The sequence below is a fragment of the Trichoplusia ni genome, chromosome 3 (genome assembly GCF_003590095.1).
Source record: "Trichoplusia ni isolate ovarian cell line Hi5 chromosome 3, tn1, whole genome shotgun sequence".
Classification (NCBI taxonomy): Eukaryota; Metazoa; Arthropoda; class Insecta; order Lepidoptera; family Noctuidae; genus Trichoplusia; species Trichoplusia ni.
Window position 1 is genome coordinate 6,459,185 of NC_039480.1, and position 19,453 is coordinate 6,478,637.

Genomic DNA, 19,453 nt, shown 5'->3' on the forward strand with positions numbered 1-19,453 from the left:
TTTTTCACCTTTCTATTGTATCTTCGCTCCTATTAGTCGCAGCGTGATGGTTTATAGCTTAAAGCCTTCCTCGATGAATGGTCTATTCAACACAAAAAGATTTTTTCAATTTGAACCAGTAGTTCCTGAGATTAGCGCGTTCAAACAAACAAACTCTTCAGCTTTATATATTAGTATATAGATTAACTAAACTTATATTCCCATCCTAGCCTTTTCCGAACTATGTTGGGGTCGGCTTCCAGTCTAACCGGGTGCAGCTAAGTACCAGTGTTTTACAAGGAGCGATCGCCTATCTGACCTCCTCAGCCCAGTTACCTGGGCAACACGATACTCCATAGTTAGACTGGTTGTCATACTTTCTAGCTTCCGACTATGAAAGATGTGTGAATAATAGCCGGGACTCACAATTTAACGTGCCTTCGGAAACACATAAACTAAGACAAAATAAAATTTCTATATTATAAGCCTTTGCCACTAACCGTAATCACAAACCGAAAATGATCTCACGAAAATATAAAGTCCGGATAAAAACTATCCTATGTATTAATCCTGGTTAAAAATGATAGTGACGACCTCCGTGGTCGAGTGGCGTACGCACCCGTTTCAAGGTGAGGTCCCGGGTTCGATCCCCGGTCGGGTCAATGTAAAAATTCACATTTCTACATTGTCTCGGGTCTGGGTGTTTGTGGTACCTTCGTCGTATCTGGATTCCATAACACAAGTGCTTTAGCAACTTACTTTGGCTTCAGAACAATGTATGTGATGTTGTCCACATTTATTTATTATTTATTTATTATAATGTACCAATGTGCGTCTAAATCCGTACAGTGGTTCTTGCGTGAAAGAGGAACAAACATCCATACATCTACACATACAAACTTTTGCATTTATATCATTAGCAGGATTTACAAAGCGTTTAAAAATACATCTTCGTCCCTGTCAAAGTCGGGAAACGTGCTCAGAATTGCAAGTTTGGGTAGCCACATTGAAGGGCAATGCTATACCTTTTATTTAGTAGATGAATTTAAAACTCATAAATCCACTATAACATTAAAAATTTTATTTACAATTTTAGAGAGTTAAATATTTACAAGTTAAAAAACAAAAAAAATATTAAATTAAAGCATCAAAAAATTCATCGGCATCGCTGCCGGCTGGGAGTGTGCCCAAAAGGCTGGCAGCATTGCCACGTTGAATGGCAATGCTAATCCTCTGAGCGAGGTAAAAGCATTGTAACATTAAAAAGTATTGTAAAGGTTTATCTAGTTGTCTTTCCGCATATTACTTGCAAAAAACTTTAACCAATGAATAATCTATACTCTATACTTCTATACTCTATACTAATATATAAAGCTGAAGAGTTTGTTTGTTTGAACGCACTAATCTCAGGTACTACTGGTCCAAATTGAAAAATTCTTTTTGTGTTGAATAGACCATTCATCGAGGTAGGCTTTAGGCTATAAACCATCACGCTGCGACTAATAGGAGCGAAGATACAATGGAAAATGTGAAAAAAACAGGGCAGGTATAAATCATAACTTATATCTTCTACCTACGGGGATGAAGTCGCGGGCAACAGCTAGTATTATATATAGCACACCACATAAATATAGGATTGGATACAAATAAATAGTTATATGGTGCCACAATCCGCGGTTTTATCGCTACAAGCGATCTTTGGATGGACTAGAATCTGAATGAGCAACATTTGTGCAGGTAGTTGCATTTCCGCAGTGCACAGTTTAAAAAGCCATGTTATTAATGAGTTACATTGCTCATGTTGTAACCCAAAATACCTTTATTATCGAATAAGTCGAAAGCGCTGCGAAAAATGAAATACTTTGGAAAAATTTTATCTTCAGGCAGGCAGGCACGCAGTATGACAAGTTTTCATTACAGAATCGTTTGTCCTTCGCGAGGATCGAACCTGCAACAGGTCGCTTTCAGTGGGTTCGGCGTAGTGACCTCAGCTATTTCTTTACATGTTCACACAAAATTTCTAAATATCTGTTGATTTTGCCAAGTCTTTTCGTGAAAGATAGACCTGGCCTATACCAGCGCGCTTGCTTGCTAACGATCTATTTCTCGTTACATGCAGGCTATTAAGGTCCTTAACTATTGTCAGGGTTGAATTTTAAGAGGTGAAGGAGCGTTTGGTGTTGACATGAATTTGATTATTATGGTAATTTGTTTCTCGTGACCCTATTTCTACGGATCCCAAAGTGTTGTGAGTTCTGACTCGCGCTTGACAGGTTTTTTGTATTTAAATAATCTTCTATTTATCATTCTATTAAGAATTGTAATAGATTTAAACTGTCCTTTTAACGTGATTCGTACATCCCTAATTACAGAATAAATGATGTTATTCCATTTTAATGATTAAATACCATATCATGGAAAATAAAAAATAAAGCCAAAAAAAGAAAAAATATTTTTATTCAACAATCATTTTTCCCTCTTTGCTGGGACAACTCCCAGAATCCTCGTATTCTTCGACCTTTAAGGTCTGAAACATGGAACCTCGAGGACTTGTACTGTAATCCTCTTTTATTGACATTCGCGGCTCTGGAAACTTTTTTGGAAAAGGCGGTCTTGCTCAAAGCCCACGTTTAAGCATGAACCGTATATTACTTTACCTAAAATTCATCATCATCTCAGCCTATAGCTGTCCACTGCTGGACATAAGCTTCTCCGTTCGTTCTCCAGCGTTCGTTTCATTGCCACCAGCATCCCACGAGACCTAAACGACTTAAAAGATTTTAATCATAAAACTAAATAAATTGCGCAAATAAAATAAATAATAAATACATAAATGCGGACAACATCACATACATTGTTCTGAACCCAAAGTGAGTTGCTAAAGCACTTGTGTTATGGAATTCAGATACAACGGAGGTACCACAAACACCCAGACCCGAGACAATGTAGAATTGTGAACTTTTTACATTGACCCGACCGGGGATCGAACCCGGGACCTCGGAGTTAGCGCCACCTTGAAACCAGTGCGTACGCCACTCGACCACGGAGGTAGTCAAATAATGCTACTTCTATCTGTTAATAACTCTATCTTTTAAGTTTTTCCCGTTTTGCGAGTGAACTAGTCAAAGTGTATGGGGAGTCGAGTGGTATATATGTAGGTCACCACGCCAAGCCAACTGAGCGCGATGTGTTGTGAGTTCAAACCCCATGTACGATTCTGATTCTGAGTCTAGGTACGTGTTAAAAAGCGTTGCTATGGTATGCATTTATCTTTAGCCATTTTTTCTTTTCTACTTTAAAAAAAAAACTACTCCCGCAATAAGGAATTTGATCCTTGTGTCTAGTATAACGAACATTCAAATCACATGCACAAGACACCCAGACTCAGGACAAGCATTCGTGGATCCTTAAAAGGGGGTCCTTATCCCTTCCCTACTAATATTATAAATGCGAAAGTAACTCTGTCTGTCTGTCTGTCACGCTTTCACGTCTAAACCACTGAACCGATTTTATTGAAATTTGGTACAGAGATAGACCTTGAGAAAGAACATGGGATAGTTTTTATCCCGGACTTTTGAGGAGTTCTCTTCCAAACGCGATATAACTAACATTGACGCGGACGAAGCCGCGGGCGAAAAGCTATTTTTAAATAAATTTTAAAACATCCAAGTTGTGCTACAGGCAAGAATGAGTAATTCGTAACTAACTCAAGTGGGTGTTCATATTTTTGGTAAAGTTCAACATCCTGCCATTTAGAGCTTGTTAATTATAACCATGGAAACGTTGTGCGATTTTATGTGCTCGGGAATAGAACCATGTCTATTTTAGTCCGCCCCAGATGCCTTTATAATGATTTTGATGAATATACCAGTGTTTTTTTCTTCTTTTTTATGTCCATTGCTGGAATTCTTATGTGAAGAAAACTGATGCTCAATTAGCGCCAAAAATTAAAATAAAAGTTGGTACCAACGAATGGTCATCCTTCAAATTCTCGACCGGACCAATGGTTGCTTCAGTTCAATTTTGATGTTGAGTAGTTTTTATTGTCATAGCGGTAACAGGAAAACATCATTAAATGTTTAACTGAAACGTGTCATGAGATTCAGCCTGGTTCGAGACGCACGGACAGACGTAGGAGTCTTATTAATATCGGTTACGGTACTCTAAAATTGTAATTATTTAGTTACGGTTGATGGATTCCTATTTTCGAAAAATTAACAAATGCAAAGACTGAAATAAAGATCGATGTAGAAAACCACAATACCTAATGTTTTTCTTCAAACTGTTCAAAATCAAAAAAAAGAATTCAACTAGGCCTTTTTCCAGGCACTTTCAAAACGTTACAATGATAGCTCTAGTTGCGCAGATTCAAAATATCATTCTTATGGAGAAGAACCGCCAAGAAACGCCTCAGTTCAGCTCCGTTCGTAAAAAACCGTGATTTTCACCAGTCTTACACTTGACCAGCTAACTAGTTTCATTTTTATGCTATCGACACTAGGTAGGGGAAAACAAAGAAATGAAAAACAAAAATTAAATACACATACATGTATAATAACTGAATATCAATATATAAATACTTCAATATACATTTGCAACTGACACACATTCGAAACATTAGTACGGGTAATTACTAAACCAAGAACGATCCACGATCCCTTGACATGCCATAGTCGTCGATGTAATCCCTGAGAGATCTTTAAGTACATACTAAATTATACAATAAGACTTATTCCGAAACACACTTACGACTAAAGACCCCAAAATAACTTTGGGGGCTTTGAACTTGCCTTTTCTGCCCCCAACAATGATGTTTAACTTACAATGGTGTGTTTTGGGGGTCAAGTCAATAGCAAACCCTGCCTTACTGCTATTGAGCATACAATTTAACTGTTTACAGATATTTTAGTAAAAGTTTTTGTTAAATGCTCAGACTTTTGACCCCCAACTTACAGGGCTGAGATATTAAACAATCTAAGTAGAATAACATAAGCGTATCAAAAATAAGTCTCGGTTATAAATCGTTGTTTAGCATGGGGGTAACGGTGGCTCGCATGGACAAGGGCACGGGCATGGGCACGGGCACTGGCATGGGCATGGGGGCAGGGGCTGCTCGCAGGGGCACGGGCATCCGCAGGGGGGAGGCGCTGGGGCATCACAGGGGCACGGCGGCGGGGGGGGAGGAGCGCACGGCGAGCCACACTGCTGCTGCTGCTGAGGCTGCAGCGACGACGTCGACACGCAAATGGTCGGGGGCTGGATGTTCTGAGGCTTGGGTGGCCTTACTACGATCTGAGGGGGGTTGATGGGCTCAGGGCGGGGCTGGGTCACGCTGATCGGTGGAGGCTGGATGGGCGCGGGCTTCGGCACTCTCACTACCACTGGAGGAGGCTGAATGCATGGCAAGGGCGCGGGGCGAGCCAACACAGGTGGGGGTGTGATGGCTGGCAGAGGTGGAGGCCTGACGCAGATCGGACGCGGGGTCACTGGAGGCACCGGTGGGGGCTGTACAGTCAAGGCTGGCGGGGTGATGGGGGCCTGCTGTGGTGGGCGGACCAGGATGGGAGGTGGCTGGATGATGACGTCAGGGGACGAGCTGATGAAGAAGGTTCCGCCGGGGACTGGGATCTCCTGGAAGCCAGCCGCGCGGAGACGCTCGGGGATACAGTTCTTCTGCAGCAAGACCTTGATGGGTCCGTCACCACATTGTGCTGGGGATATAGAAAATATTATTAATGACACTGTTTTAATATTTTCTATTTTATCTATCGATAGACAATCAAGGCTTCATATTTTACTACATCTCGTAATCTGTCCCTCTACTCACCAATTTACCTCTTGGAATCAAAATCAAAATGTCTGCATTTCTAGTAAGTCTGAACAAGACGTTTAAGACACGTTATATTACTTGTGCAACTAGCAAGAAAGTCCTCAGGTTACACTCCCACTTGATCATCATCAGCCTTGCCTTTCCCTGGTTATGTTGGCTTGCAGTCTGCATAAAGCTGAACACCAGTGATAAAGGCTCGGCTAAATTATCAAGTACCCTTTTTCAGCCTCAATAGCCCCCATAATACTCACAAGGCGGGGGTGCGCAGGGGTCGCAGGGGCACGGTGGGGGCACCGGCGGGGGGCACGCTGGCGGCGCGCAGGGGCACGGCGGTGGGGGACACCCGCAAAACTGGGGCGCGGGCGCCGCTGCCGCTGTTGCTACCAATGCTAGGGGCAAAAAAGGCTAAAATTAAAAAAAATGCGGACAACATCACATACATTGTTCTGAACCCAAAGTAAGTTGCTAAAGCACTTGTGTTATGGAATTCAGATACAACGACAACCACAAACACCCAGACTCGAGACAGTGTATAAATGTGAAGTTTTACATTGACCCGACCGGGGATCTAACCCGGGACCTCGTAGTTAGCGACACCTTGAAACCGGTGCGTACGCCACTGTTGTTTAAATCAAGTTTTGATGGGTATAACAAATGGTAGCTGAATGAAAAAAAAATACTAACTGGATTAAGCAAATGCATAAAACACTTTTTAAGTTCGTTGCGAGATTTATGTATGTATTGCAACTAAATTTTAAATGGAGATAGTCTGAGTTCATTCATATTATTGGTGCCAAAAAAAAAAAAAATAGAAAAAAATATTTAATTCGTTAAAGTATTTTTGTTTAAGTTATTTTTTGCTTTAGCAGTTAAGTTAAACCGTTTTTCCTTTCGTTATTTTTTTATTAAATAAATTATATTACCTATTATACCCAATGCCGTTAAACGCCCCATGGTTGACAACCTTGTGTATAAACCACCAAAGTTACCATCCTTTTATAGTAAACCGATTTAACTGAAGTTTACCTTACTTAACTGACCGTTAAACCATGCTACGCTGGTTCCCAAACCAACATGACACATTTAAACTAATATATAGTTAAATATTTATATTTAAGTTTATTTAAAGATTACGGTTTAATTGAATAATAACATTGAATTTAATGATAGTTATAATTTAGATTTATTGCTACGATTTTTCGTAGGCCGCTACGATTTGCTACGAGGCTACGATTCGTAGCAATGTAGTTTTAAACTGTTCAAAGATTGTAATATTATACGTCACAAATCTGACTCTCATTACACTTAAAAATATGTTATTAAGCATTAAACAAGTCTTATGATCAACTTATAATTTAACCCGTAGTAGCAAACCAGCGAGTATGAAATGAATTTGACACGCAAAAGTGATGAGTTATTTATTGGTAGAAAAAAAAATACTGTACAAAAATTTTTAATTTTTATACGACCAAATGACAACTATTTCACTATAAAAGAAGAAAGAATTAAAAAAATCAATTGATTTCTTAGGTTTACGCGAATGATAGACATGGAAATGAAACTACTTTTACGGATTTTATCGCGGTTTGATTTTAGATTTTAGTTCCCGTCTTTTCGACACCTTTGCAGGTATCATGGTCACGGGCAGACGCAGCATGGTCTGCCCGTGTTCATGATAAATACCCTACCCTGCTGATCCGTAAAAGTAGTTTCATTTCAAAATCAGATGATCCAGACCGAAAATTCTGATGTCACAAACATGAAAAATAAAACAATATTCATATAATTTTAAAAACTTCTCTATTTTGAAGTCCATTTTAAAGTGCATTTAATTTAGAACACCTTGCTATAAATAACAGGCAAATTTAATCTGGACTCGTGTCATGTGAACAGTCTCACCAACCCTGTTAGCGAGGCAACCGACAACATGACGTAATTAAGGAGGCCGTATACTTTGAGCACTGAAACTGGATGCAATCTCTATGAAACTGATTTTAGACTGGCCTGTTGGTCTAGTGGTTAGTCGCCCTGACTGCTATGCTATAGGTCGTGGGTTCGATTGACACTCAGGACAAATGTTTGTGTAATGAGCAGGATCATTTGTTTTGTGTCAGGATGTAATTAATCTATATTAAGTATGTATTTAGAAATATATAAGTATGTTTATCAGTTGTCTAGTACTCATAATACAAGCTCTGCTTAGTTTGAGACTAGATGGCGTTGTGTGAAAGTTGTCGAATTTTGTTAACTTGATGGAGGGCGCTCGTAAAAATTTGCTTTTCGTCTAGCGTAGCGTACACTCTTACACTATTTATACGATTAAAAATTACTAAATTATAATCCTTATGATAACAGAAAACTTTTAACTGTCCAGTTTACCGACATACAGGCATACGGGCAGACAAAAGAATCAGCTATAGCCATCGTTATCATATCGTAATGTTAATTATCAAACGAAATCTTTATCATTATATTCTACAAGACTTGTATTTTTGGAAAAAAAGACGAAACACAACAAGTAAAACGACGTCTTGCAGACGTCTCTTAAGACATGAAACTACATTGTAGTCCAAATTATCCCACTAATATTAAGTATAAACGCGTAAGTTTGTAACTCGATGTATCGATGTTTGTTTCTCTTTCACACAAAAACCACTGAACGGATTTAGACGAAACTTTGCACACAGATAGTTCATAACCTGGATTAATATATAGGAATTTTATTCCTATTTTATGTTCCCGTGGGATCATTTTCGATTTTGTAGCGGGCCGGCCCGCGGCCTAAGCTTAAGACATCTTTTTGATATTTTGCCAAGACGTGACAATAGGATGAAGTTGTAACATGGTTGTTAATCTGTCTGGCAATATGTCTGGTGTATTATGACATTAAGAATGTCATTATTGAGAGTTATTTTGCCAAGATTTAATGTAATGAGTGCACGGATGGCCGAGTGGTTACGTCACCACGCCAAACCCACTTAGCTATCGTAGGACAAGCGTTTGTGTGATCCACGAATGCTTGTCCTGAGTCTGGGTGTCTTTGTGCATGTGACTTGAATGTTTGTGAAATACAAGACGATACAAGGATTAAATTCCTTATCCTTAGGTCGTTATGAGGTGGTCAAGTGCGTGTCGGACTTGCTCTACTAAGCCGTATAGTTAGGCTTTAGACAAACAAATATGGATCTAAAATTTGTTACCTATAAAATTTTGAACCGTGCTTAATACGTTGCTATTCCTCGATGTTTTTTGTTTGCTGTTATAAAGGCAACAGTACATACGTTATCTGTGTTGTGTGTTGCGTTCAACTGTTTAACTATTACGGTTTAAGAGACAGCCTGGTGATTAACGGATACACAGACGATCAGACTGCAGATCCTTATTAATAGACTTCTACATTTATACATACTTTGTATGCGGATTCTAAAAATTGACTCTCATTTATAACATATCTTACTAACTGTCCGTTGCTCTAATAGTAAGTGGCCCTGACTGCTATACTGGAGGTAGTGGGTTCGATTATCACCCAAGACAGATATTTCTGTGATGAGAACGATAATTAGTTCTGTATCTTGGTGTTTTTTGAGAAGATGGATGTCCATAAGAATTTCCTTCAAGGATTTCCACCGCGAAGAAGGAAGCAGGTATCATACTCTTACTGACTAAGCCTGAACCGCCATGCTATGTCATCAACATTTGATCACAGGTTAAACTACACTTGATACGGTTGGTCCGTGGATGGATGACCAACTATGTCATGACGATTTCTTTTGTGTTTCAGAAAGCATGTTAAATTGAGGATCCCGGCTGTTGTTCATACATCTTTGATAGTCGTTACAGGTAGTCAGAAGCTAGAAACTCTGAGAACCAGTCTAACTAAGGGGTATCGTATTACCCAGGTAACTAGGTTGAGGAGGTCAGATAGGCAGTCGCTACTTCTAAAACACTGGTACTTAGCTGAATCTAGTTAGACTAGAAGCCGACTCTAACATAGTTGGGAAAAGGCTAGGTTGATGATTAGCAATCGTAATTCTTCAAGCGAATGTAATTTCAACTTTGTTTGAAATATAATTTACATGGTCAATGAAGTGTGTTTCAAACTTTTATAGATAACCTTTACTATATAAAGGCTTTGTCGTTCAGTAATTATTACTGAAGGCACAATGGGTTTACAGGCACTTATGTTATTCGGTAAGTTAATTTCGTTGTTTTGTTTGTAACACTGTGTTTTAAAATTCGTTATTTTATAATAATAAAGCTAGTCTTGAAGAAAAACAGTCAAGAAGTAACATCATGTGAGATTAATTCGCGATACTTAGGGATCGATATAAATAGGCTAAAAGAAAGGAAAAATTTGGTCACTCATCAAATGTATGGCCTTACTAGGCACTTGTTAACTTAGATGCTATTTTAATTTGTTTTTATATATCGTTTATGGAATGTAGGTACATTTCATTTATTTATTTAAATAATTTATGTGTACAGAAAATTTAGTTAAAAATGGGATATGACAAAACATGTTAGAAGTTACTGCTTATTTCCATAAGAAATCTCTCCCAGCAGACCTGCGAAAGGAGAACAAAATTAGAAATTATTAATTAGAAAAAATATCTCCTGCTAGATCCTCTCTATATGGAAAGCCTATGCCCAGCGGTCGGTGCGGTCGTATGCGGTCGATATGCCCAGCGGTCGGACATTACCCAGCCGATATTATAGCTGAAAACATCATTAAACTATTCTAAATTATAGTGGTTCAAAAACACCTTTATCTACCTCCATTTTGAGAACAAACATTGATTTTTTAACCATTCGTCCACCTAGCACTGATCAGCTGCGCAGCCGCCGCTCCGTGGCGCTGCTACAGCACCTGCGACGGCAGCACAGTCTGCTTCGGCGAGGCCGGCCAGCCCTGCATCAACCCTCCAGCCATCTGCATAGGCAGACCTTCACCACCCTGCACAGGATCCGCCACAGTGTACACCCCCTGCCAGTGCCCCTGTCCCCCACCATCGCCCCCGCCCCCGTGCCCGTGCCCCTGTCAGCCCCCATGCCCAGACCCCTGCCCCCACCACCCCCCTGCCCTTGCTACTAAAATCTGTATAAACCAGAAAGTTTTGGAAGATAAATTCGGGATTGGTAATTAAAATTTTCGGTTCGATTTTCTTTTTCGATGGATTTTGAAGAAATTATGTATTTTTGGTGATTAAATTCGATTGTTTGGAATGAAAATATAGCATTCGTTTTTATTTCTATTTTTTTGGGTTTTTATTTTTAAGGGTGTCCTATAAAAATTGTTGTTGTCAGCATCCTAGCCCCAACTATGTTGGGGTCGGCTACCGGTCCAACCGGTTTCAGCTGAGTACCAGTGTTTTACAAGGAGCGACTGCCTATGTGACCTCCTCAACCCAGTTATCTGGGCAACACGATACCCCTTGGTTAGACTGGTTGTCAGACTTTCTATCTTCTGACTACCTGTAACGACTGTTAAAGACACGCTTCTCCTTGAAAGTTGATGTTTGCAAATAACTTGTACTATGTTAACTTGGAGATGAACTAATTCTATTCAGTCAGCCTCTCTTGCGAGCGTGGGAACGTCGTTAGGCTAGATAGGATAGATATTTATAGGGCATTCAAATTACATGACATGTTATTACATAAATTGGACTGGCCTGTTGGTCTGGTGGTTAGTGACCCTGACTGCTATACCGGAGGTCGTGGGTTCGATTCCCGCCCAGGATAAATGTTGTGTGATGAGCATGATCATTTGTTCTGGTGTCTGGGTGTAATTTATCTATAATATGTATTTACAGATATAAAAGTAAGTTTATCAGTTGTTTGGTTACCATAACACAAGCTCTGCTTAGCTTGGGATCAGATATATTATTATTATAAAAGACACCCAGACTCAGAACAAGCATTCGAGGATCACAGAAATGCTTGTCCTACGCGGGGTTCGATACCGCGACACGTCAGATGGTTTGGCGTGGTCACCTCAAACACTCGGCTATCCGTGCTTTGACTACGTAGTTTTTAGGGATCCGTACTGCATGGATAAAAAGAAACTCTGTTACTGAGGCTCCGCTTTCTGCGCGTCTGTCCGCGCGTCTGTCATAAGACTGTATTTCCTGAACTATGATCACAGCCTTTTTTTGCTTTTGTAAAGCGGGGAAGGAAATGGCTAGTGTCAGACTCTTACTGACTAAACCTGAACCGCCGTGCTGCGTCATCCGCATGTTTGTGTCAGTGGATGGCAATACGTTGCCATCCTTCATACACTTTGATTACAACCTGCTACAAAAATTACAATCAATGAAAATGTTATTGTTATATTATATTTGTTATTTTTTTACCAAAAATCAGACTGAGACAGTAGAGACTTGACAACTGAAGATTCTACACAACCAGTATAAAATTGCAACACTAGAATTGTATTTAACCATTTGGTTTTAGTTTTCTTACTGACTCTATAAAATGAGTTTTCTTGACAAATTTCTTGATTCTAGGTCAACGGAAAGTACCCTAGTTAGTTTATATTTAAAAGCGGAAATTCTACCATCATAATATAAAAAGGATTTTGCTCAAAGCAGTGTTGAAATTGAATTTTAAAACCTTATTTATTTTTGTTTCAATGCTTATTATTTTCGAAAATAAGGTTATGAAAGAAACCCGTTATATTTCATATTACATCCTAATAAATATGAAATAACACCAGCCTGTAACTGTCCCACTGCAGGCCTCTCATACAGAGAACGAACATTGATCACCACGCTTGTGAGCTGCCCCACGGTGGGGCGCCATTACCGAAGCTGTTTATAACACCAGCCTGTACCTATCCCACTTTAATTCCACCCACGGAAAAAACAACTTTAATATTTTAAAAACAAGGTTTTAAATAATAAAACAATATCAGTTGATTATCCTTTCATTATACTTGACAAGAGATTCATGGGAAGCTGCAAAGGTAGAGTCAGCAACGTTAACGGGTTCTGAGACTCGGTCGCATTTGCTTGCGGCACCTGTGGTTGCGGCACCTGTGGCCTGGCTGAAGCTACGGTCAGCAGAACTGAAAGAAAAAATGAAATATTTTAAAAATAATACTTATCTATAAATCTCCCTCTGCTCGGCACAAATTTCTTTATTTGGGCCAATATGGTTACAATAAATTTTACATAAAATTAGGTCCTTATATTCCGGTTTTTTTAAGTGATGTCTTAGATGAATTAAGATAAATCATATAAGTAACCTTTACGAAAGACACTTTGATATCTTTCTAAAAGAAAACAAATGGACCTCGAAATTTAATCCTGGTGTCTTGGGTTAAACAATCGTTGAAATTGCATAAGAAACCCGCACTCAGAAAAAAGCATTCGTGAATTCTTATCATCACACACGACCAGTCCCCAAACATTCCAAGGCAATAATAACCCAACAACAATTAGAAATACATTTATCGTAAAAAATATATACTTCTATACTAATATATAAAGCTGAAGTTTGTTTGTTTGTTTGTTTGTTTGAAAGCGCTAATCTCAGGAACTACTGGTTCGAATTGAAAAATTCTTTTTGTGTTGAATAGACCATTCATCGAAGAAGGCTATAAGCTATGAACTATCACGCTGCGACTAATAGGAGCGAAGATACAATGGAAAATGTGAAAAAAGCAGGGCAGGTATAAATCTTAACTTATATCTACTACCCATGGGGACGAAGTCGCGGGCAACAGCTAGCAAATAGATAAAATAACACCCAGACATAGATCAAATAATAAGGCATATCACACAAGTGTTGATCTTGGGTGGGAATCGAATCCTCTACGTCTGGTATTACAGTCACGATCAGTAACCACCATAGAAATCTAAATAACAAGGTATTATTTAGATTTCTATGGTAAACACTAATCCGAGAAACCGGTTTAATTAAATAATTTGAGTTAATTCAACTCATTCGTGCGTGCGATTGACTCTTTAATTTGTGTGACAGTGACACACAAATGACAGTTAGGTATATGCTGTGCAATAGAATTCTGTTTAGTCCGTCAGGCAGATTTCCAAAAAATATATTTCATCATTTTATCACATCATTAAACAGTAAAGAAGATTAAAAACAAAAATGATGATGATCATGATCACTTCAGATGATGAAATATAGTAAAAATAATACTGGTTAGTGACGTCACGCGAGATTTTAAATCACTTTATCCTCTTCATCTTTTATTTACGTGATAAACGAAAAATTACTTATTAAATATTTTTGGAAATCTATCTGTCGGACTAAAAATTCTTTTGTCAAATATTGAATTAGTGGCTAAGCTATAACCGCATAAGTGAATCGATCACAGGTAAAGCTATGCTTGACGCGGTTGGTCTGTAGATGGGTGACCATCTTTGTCATAACGAGTTCCTCCGTGTTTCGGAAGGCACGTTAAATTGTGGGTCCCGGCTGTTATTCCTACATCTTTGACAGTCGTTACAGGTAGTTAGAAGCTTGAAAAAAGTCTGACAACCAGTCTAACCAAGGAGTATCGTGTTGCCCAGGTAACTGGTTGAGGAGGTCAGATAGGCAGTCGCTCCTTGTAAAACACTGGCACTTAGCTGAAACCGGTTAGGCTGGTAGCCGACCCCAACATAGTTGGGAAAAGGCAAACCAATGATTGAATAGACCAAGCTGAAGAAAATAGTACTTACCAATGAGTAGAAAGACAAGTAAATATATTTTAGCGCTCATTGTCTTAATTTCAACTAATTTGTCAAAGAACCACTTTCTCACAGTATTTATATAATGGCTATCATACGCAACTGTCACGGAAAGAATCAATTTACTTTATTATGAAGTTTTTTTGTTGAATATAATGTTATTTTTTGGATTTACTTGCCTTAATTTACAATCCACGTTAGTACAATACAATATTCCACAACTTTCACACAACGCCATCTAGTTTCAAACTAAGCAATGCTTGTATTATGAGTACTAGACAACTGATAAACATACTTATATATTTCTAAATACATACATATTATAGATATACAACACCCAGGCACAGAACAAATGATCGTGCTCATCACACAAACATTTGTCCTGGATGGGAATCGAACCCACGACCTCCGGTATAGCAGTCAGTTCCACTAACCACCCGATGACAATTCAATTTACAACTATAAAAACCGGCTGGATCGCTGGACCGATTTTGATAAAATTTGAATGGATATTTAAAAACGTAGATTTTTAGATTCTTTAAATCTATTAATTATTGTATACATACAGACAACGCTACATATTATTGTATATAGAGATCGTTTAATAACATATTATTATATTTTTCATCGCTACAGTTAGTGTTTTTAGAAAATATTTCAAAATTGATTTAGTTCAGAGAAAATGCGTTTTTGTATACAACTTTTCTTCTCATTTTCGTTTTGGTACATTTTAACCAATGTGCTAAAAGAGTGTTCTGTTTTATGTTATACTAGCTGTTGCCCGCGACTTCGTTCCCGTGGTTAGAAGATATAAGTTATGATTTATACCTGCCCTGTTTTTTTTCACATTTTCCATTGTACCTATCTTCGCTCCTATTAGTTGCAGCGTGATGGTTTATAGCCCAAAGCCTTCCTCGATGAATGGTCTATTCAACACAAAAATATTTTTTCAATTTGGACCAGTAGTTCCTGAGATTAGCGCCTTCAAACAAACAAACAAACAAACTCTTCAGCTTTATATATTAGTATAGATGTAGATATATATTAAAATGCATATTTAAGTTCCTTAGGCGTTATATAAAAGACTGATTACTTATAGATTGGTACTTTTTGTGTATCTGTCTGTTTTTATATCAGTCAGGGGGTCGTGGGGTCGATCCCCACATAGCACAAGCATTTATGTGATCCACGAATGCTTGTCCTGAGTCTGGGTGTCTTGTGCATGTGACTTGAATGTTTGTGAAACCCACGACGCAAGGATTAAATTCCTTAATACAGCAGCTATTTTACAAGAAAAGATATCATGATCATCACACAAACATTTGTCCTGGATGTGAATCGAACCCACGACCTCCGTTATAGCAGTCAGGGTCACTAACCACTAGACCAACAGGTCTGTCGTTAGTAAACCATCTTGTACTAAACATTAATTAACACAAGCTTAAGTATAGTCGCAAGACAATTAACGTAATTTGTATTCATCTTAAAAGCGACGTATTATATGTAAATTACTGTTTTAAGACAATTATTTGAAATCCCAAACAAGAGTGTATGAGTTTTGAATACAAATCACATTTACTTCATCATCTTAACCCTTTCCAATCTATGGGGTCGGCTTCCAATCTAACCGGATTCAGCTAAGTACCAGTGTTCTACAAGGAGCGACTGCCTATCTGACCTCCTCAACCCAGTTACCTGGGCAACACGATACCCCTGACTGGTTGACAGACTATCTAGCTTCTAACTATCAAATATGTTTAATAAAAATCACAGCTGGGACACATAATTTAACGAAACACGTAGGAACTCGTTGTGGCAGATGGTAACCCATCAACGGACCGACCGTATCAAGCATTGCTTAACCTGTAATCGATCAACTCGTGCAATAGGGATGATGACAATTTTTTTTTCGGTGTCTTTCTTGTAGTTTTTTGTGTAATAATGGATACGTATTTTTAATTTGTCCCGCAAACATAAATTGACCAAATTACTGTGAATGAAACTTACGCGTGACGTCACGATTGAGTATAGATTTTACTCTATCATTACGTCACAAGCCCCCTCTCCTAAACTTTAAAGCAGTTCATCTTTGTCAATTCTAGTTTTTCTGAAAAAGGAAAAAATACGTGTCTCATACTTTTCAATTATCTTACTGAGGGACTAATGAGATTTTTTCTTTTTATACCCAGTCATCATCCCTGTTGTTCAGCCACAAGTTCTCCAATTAATACATAAATATTATTATTAATTATCGCCTCGTGTACAAATACCCTTAACGAAAACACAGCATTTATTTACTCCATAAACTAAACTTTTAATTAAAATAAAGATTCCATTCATTCTCTGAATAGTTCGGTTCTTTTTCATTCATTCATTCATTTGGAAGTTCTATTCAGAGAGTTTATAAATATGACATTAATTATGCCGGTTCCATGGTGTTTTTAGTTTTCATTTAGTTTTAAAAGTTTGTCATAAACTGAGGATTTTATTTTTTTGTTTGCGTTTTAAGTATTTCGTATAGAATGGATATATTTGGGACCTTATTATTCACGTGTCTGCCTGTTCGTCTATCGTTCATCTGGTCATATGTTATACTAGCTGTTGCCCGCGACTTCGTCCACGTGGTTAGAAGATATAAGTTATGGTTTATACCAGCCCTGTTATTTCCACATTTTCAATTGTACCGCTCCTATTAGTCGCAGCGTGATGGTATATAGCCTAGAACCTTCCTCGATGAATGGTCTATTCAACACAAAAATAATTTTTCAATTTGAACCAGTAGTTCCTGAGATTAGCGCGTTCAAACAAACAAACTCTTCAGCTTTATATATTAGTATAGATTGCATTTGAATGCAATATACCTATTACCTACATATACTGTCAAAATTTAGATTCAATCGGAAAACGGGAAGTGGGTAAATATCAACTTGCAAGATTTGTTTACATTGATATAATTATAGCACATTCTTCATAATCAACCTACCCTTTTCACAACTATGTTGGGGTCGGCTTCCAGTCTAACCAGATTCAGCTAAGTATCAGTGTTTTAAAAGGAGCGACTGCCTATCTGACCTCCTCAACCCAGTTACCTGGTCAACACGATACACCTTAGTCAGGCTTTCTAGCTTTTGACCTGTAACGACTGTCAAAGATGTATGAATAACAGCCGGGACCCACAATGTGCCTTCCAAATCACGAAAGAACTCATTATGTCATAGACGGTCAACCATCATCGGACTGACCTCATCAAGAGTAGCTTAACCAGTTACCTGTAGTCAATCGAATTGTGTAGTTATAGCTGAGCCACGAGCTTCTATTAACTCGACTAAAAACTTAAAAAACACAGGTTTTTTTTGTATATTAGATATCAAATGCAATTTTTCTTTTCTTTAGATACTTAATACTGCTAAAGGATATTAAAAAGCCATATTATTTCCATCAAAAATCACATTCTAAGGGTTTACGATCAATCATGTGTGTCATCATATTGGTTTCATAAATCTATTAATTTAATACAAAATGGTGACGCTTAGGAGCTGTCAAAAAATGTGTCAAGTGTGTGTCGGATTCTGGACAAAGGAGGTTACTTAAAAGAGGCTGAAAAACGAAATTGTTACAAAAAATAAAGAAAAATGCTTGTTGTATAAGATTTTTTAATTTAGTGTAAAAATCAAAAATAGAATTTTTAAAGACACTCTAATTACGCAATGATATTATCATTATTTTATGTGCTTATATAACGTTTTTTTCTAATTGTTACAGATTCTAAAGAAGACTTTCAAATAATCAAACTGGAGTCAAAAAAGAGGTAAGTAGTATCCCTATTTATCTTTTTTCATTCCTTTTATAAAACTTTTTTTCTTTTAAGTATTAGGACTCATTTCAATTAAATTTTTGGCAATTAATACGGTTAGATACTTCCAAAAAAAGTGTCTGTATGATCATTTCCACTGGGTAATGTTTTTTGTGTTTTTTTTTTTATCTAGCCCACTGTTTCCCACTGCTGGGCAAAGGCCTCCCCCAAATCCTTCCCCGATTCTCTATTCTGGCCGTCATGGAATGTTATAAAATTTAAAGTCTACAATATTATTATGGGTATTAAAACAGTCACTAATCTCAATTCCGTAAAGTATATGTTTCCGCCACTATCATCTCTGCTGACCCCACTTTATCAGAGTTATACTAATATAATAATCACTAGTTGTTGCCCGCGGGCCCGCCCGCTACGAGTCGAAAATGATCACACAGTAACATAAAATCGGGATAAAAACCTATCCTATGTGTTAATCCCGGTTATAGACTATCTGTGTACCAAGTTTCGTCTAAATCCTTTCCGTGGTTTTTGCGTGAAAGAGGAACAAACATCCATACATACAAACTTTTGCGTTTATAATATTAGTAGGATGTAGGATACAACTTTTTTGTATTAAACAAATTTTCTTTTTAATCCATTTTAAAACTCAAATAGAACTTTACTTTGAGAACAAAATTTTGACATTCTGTGGTCAATTTACTAGTAATTATTTACCCCTTACTATGACGTATTCTCTGCTTAAGTACAATCCTACAAATTTTTTAAAGAATGTAGTATTGGTGGGGTAGTTTGACTCGGGGTGCCGAGGCGAGTGGACGTCTAACGCGTTGTAATAAATTGTAAAAATCCGAACGAAAGAAGTTGTTTAAAGGGATTTTTTTGTTGTGAATGTTTAGTAAAGTTTCATAATGTGTATTCACTGACAATATTTGTGTGTTGTGGTATATAAATATTTGAAAATGCGATAGTGTATTAGAACGACAGTATACTTAAAGTGAATTAGTATTTTGAGTTTTTGTAACGGAAGAGGAATGTTTATTGTGAGAAATAAAGCATAAAGTGAATTTTGAATAGTTTTTAAAATAAATGGACTAGGAAAGAAATAAAAATAATCTTGGATTTTAATCGTAAGTATGT

The 19,453-nt window shown here is 37.7% G+C and overlaps 3 protein-coding genes across 6 annotated transcripts in view; 2 read left to right on the plus strand and 1 right to left on the minus strand.

Annotated features, from left to right (window-relative positions):
• The window catches only part of LOC113491651 (igLON family member 5), a 108,970-nt gene that overhangs the window by 56,349 nt on the left and 33,168 nt on the right, over positions 1-19,453 (plus strand). For all 4 annotated transcript variants that reach the window (XM_026868727.1, XM_026868730.1, XM_026868729.1 and 1 more), the window contains one exon: positions 18,265-18,310. The gene's annotated coding sequence lies outside the window, so the exon portion shown is untranslated. The remainder of the gene's footprint in view (positions 1-18,264; positions 18,311-19,453) is intronic.
• Positions 5,008-8,233, minus strand: LOC113508686 (leucine-rich repeat extensin-like protein 3). Its single transcript, XM_026891768.1, has 3 exons — positions 8,205-8,233; positions 6,061-6,198; positions 5,008-5,764 (listed from the first exon to the last, which is right to left on the minus strand). The coding sequence occupies exons 1-3, from the start codon at positions 8,231-8,233 to the stop codon at positions 5,008-5,010; spliced, it is 924 nt and encodes a 307-aa protein (XP_026747569.1).
• On the plus strand, positions 9,973-12,332 carry LOC113508687 (late cornified envelope-like proline-rich protein 1). The gene is made up of 3 exons (XM_026891769.1): positions 9,973-10,000; positions 10,631-10,945; positions 12,313-12,332. The coding sequence occupies exons 1-3, from the start codon at positions 9,973-9,975 to the stop codon at positions 12,330-12,332; spliced, it is 363 nt and encodes a 120-aa protein (XP_026747570.1).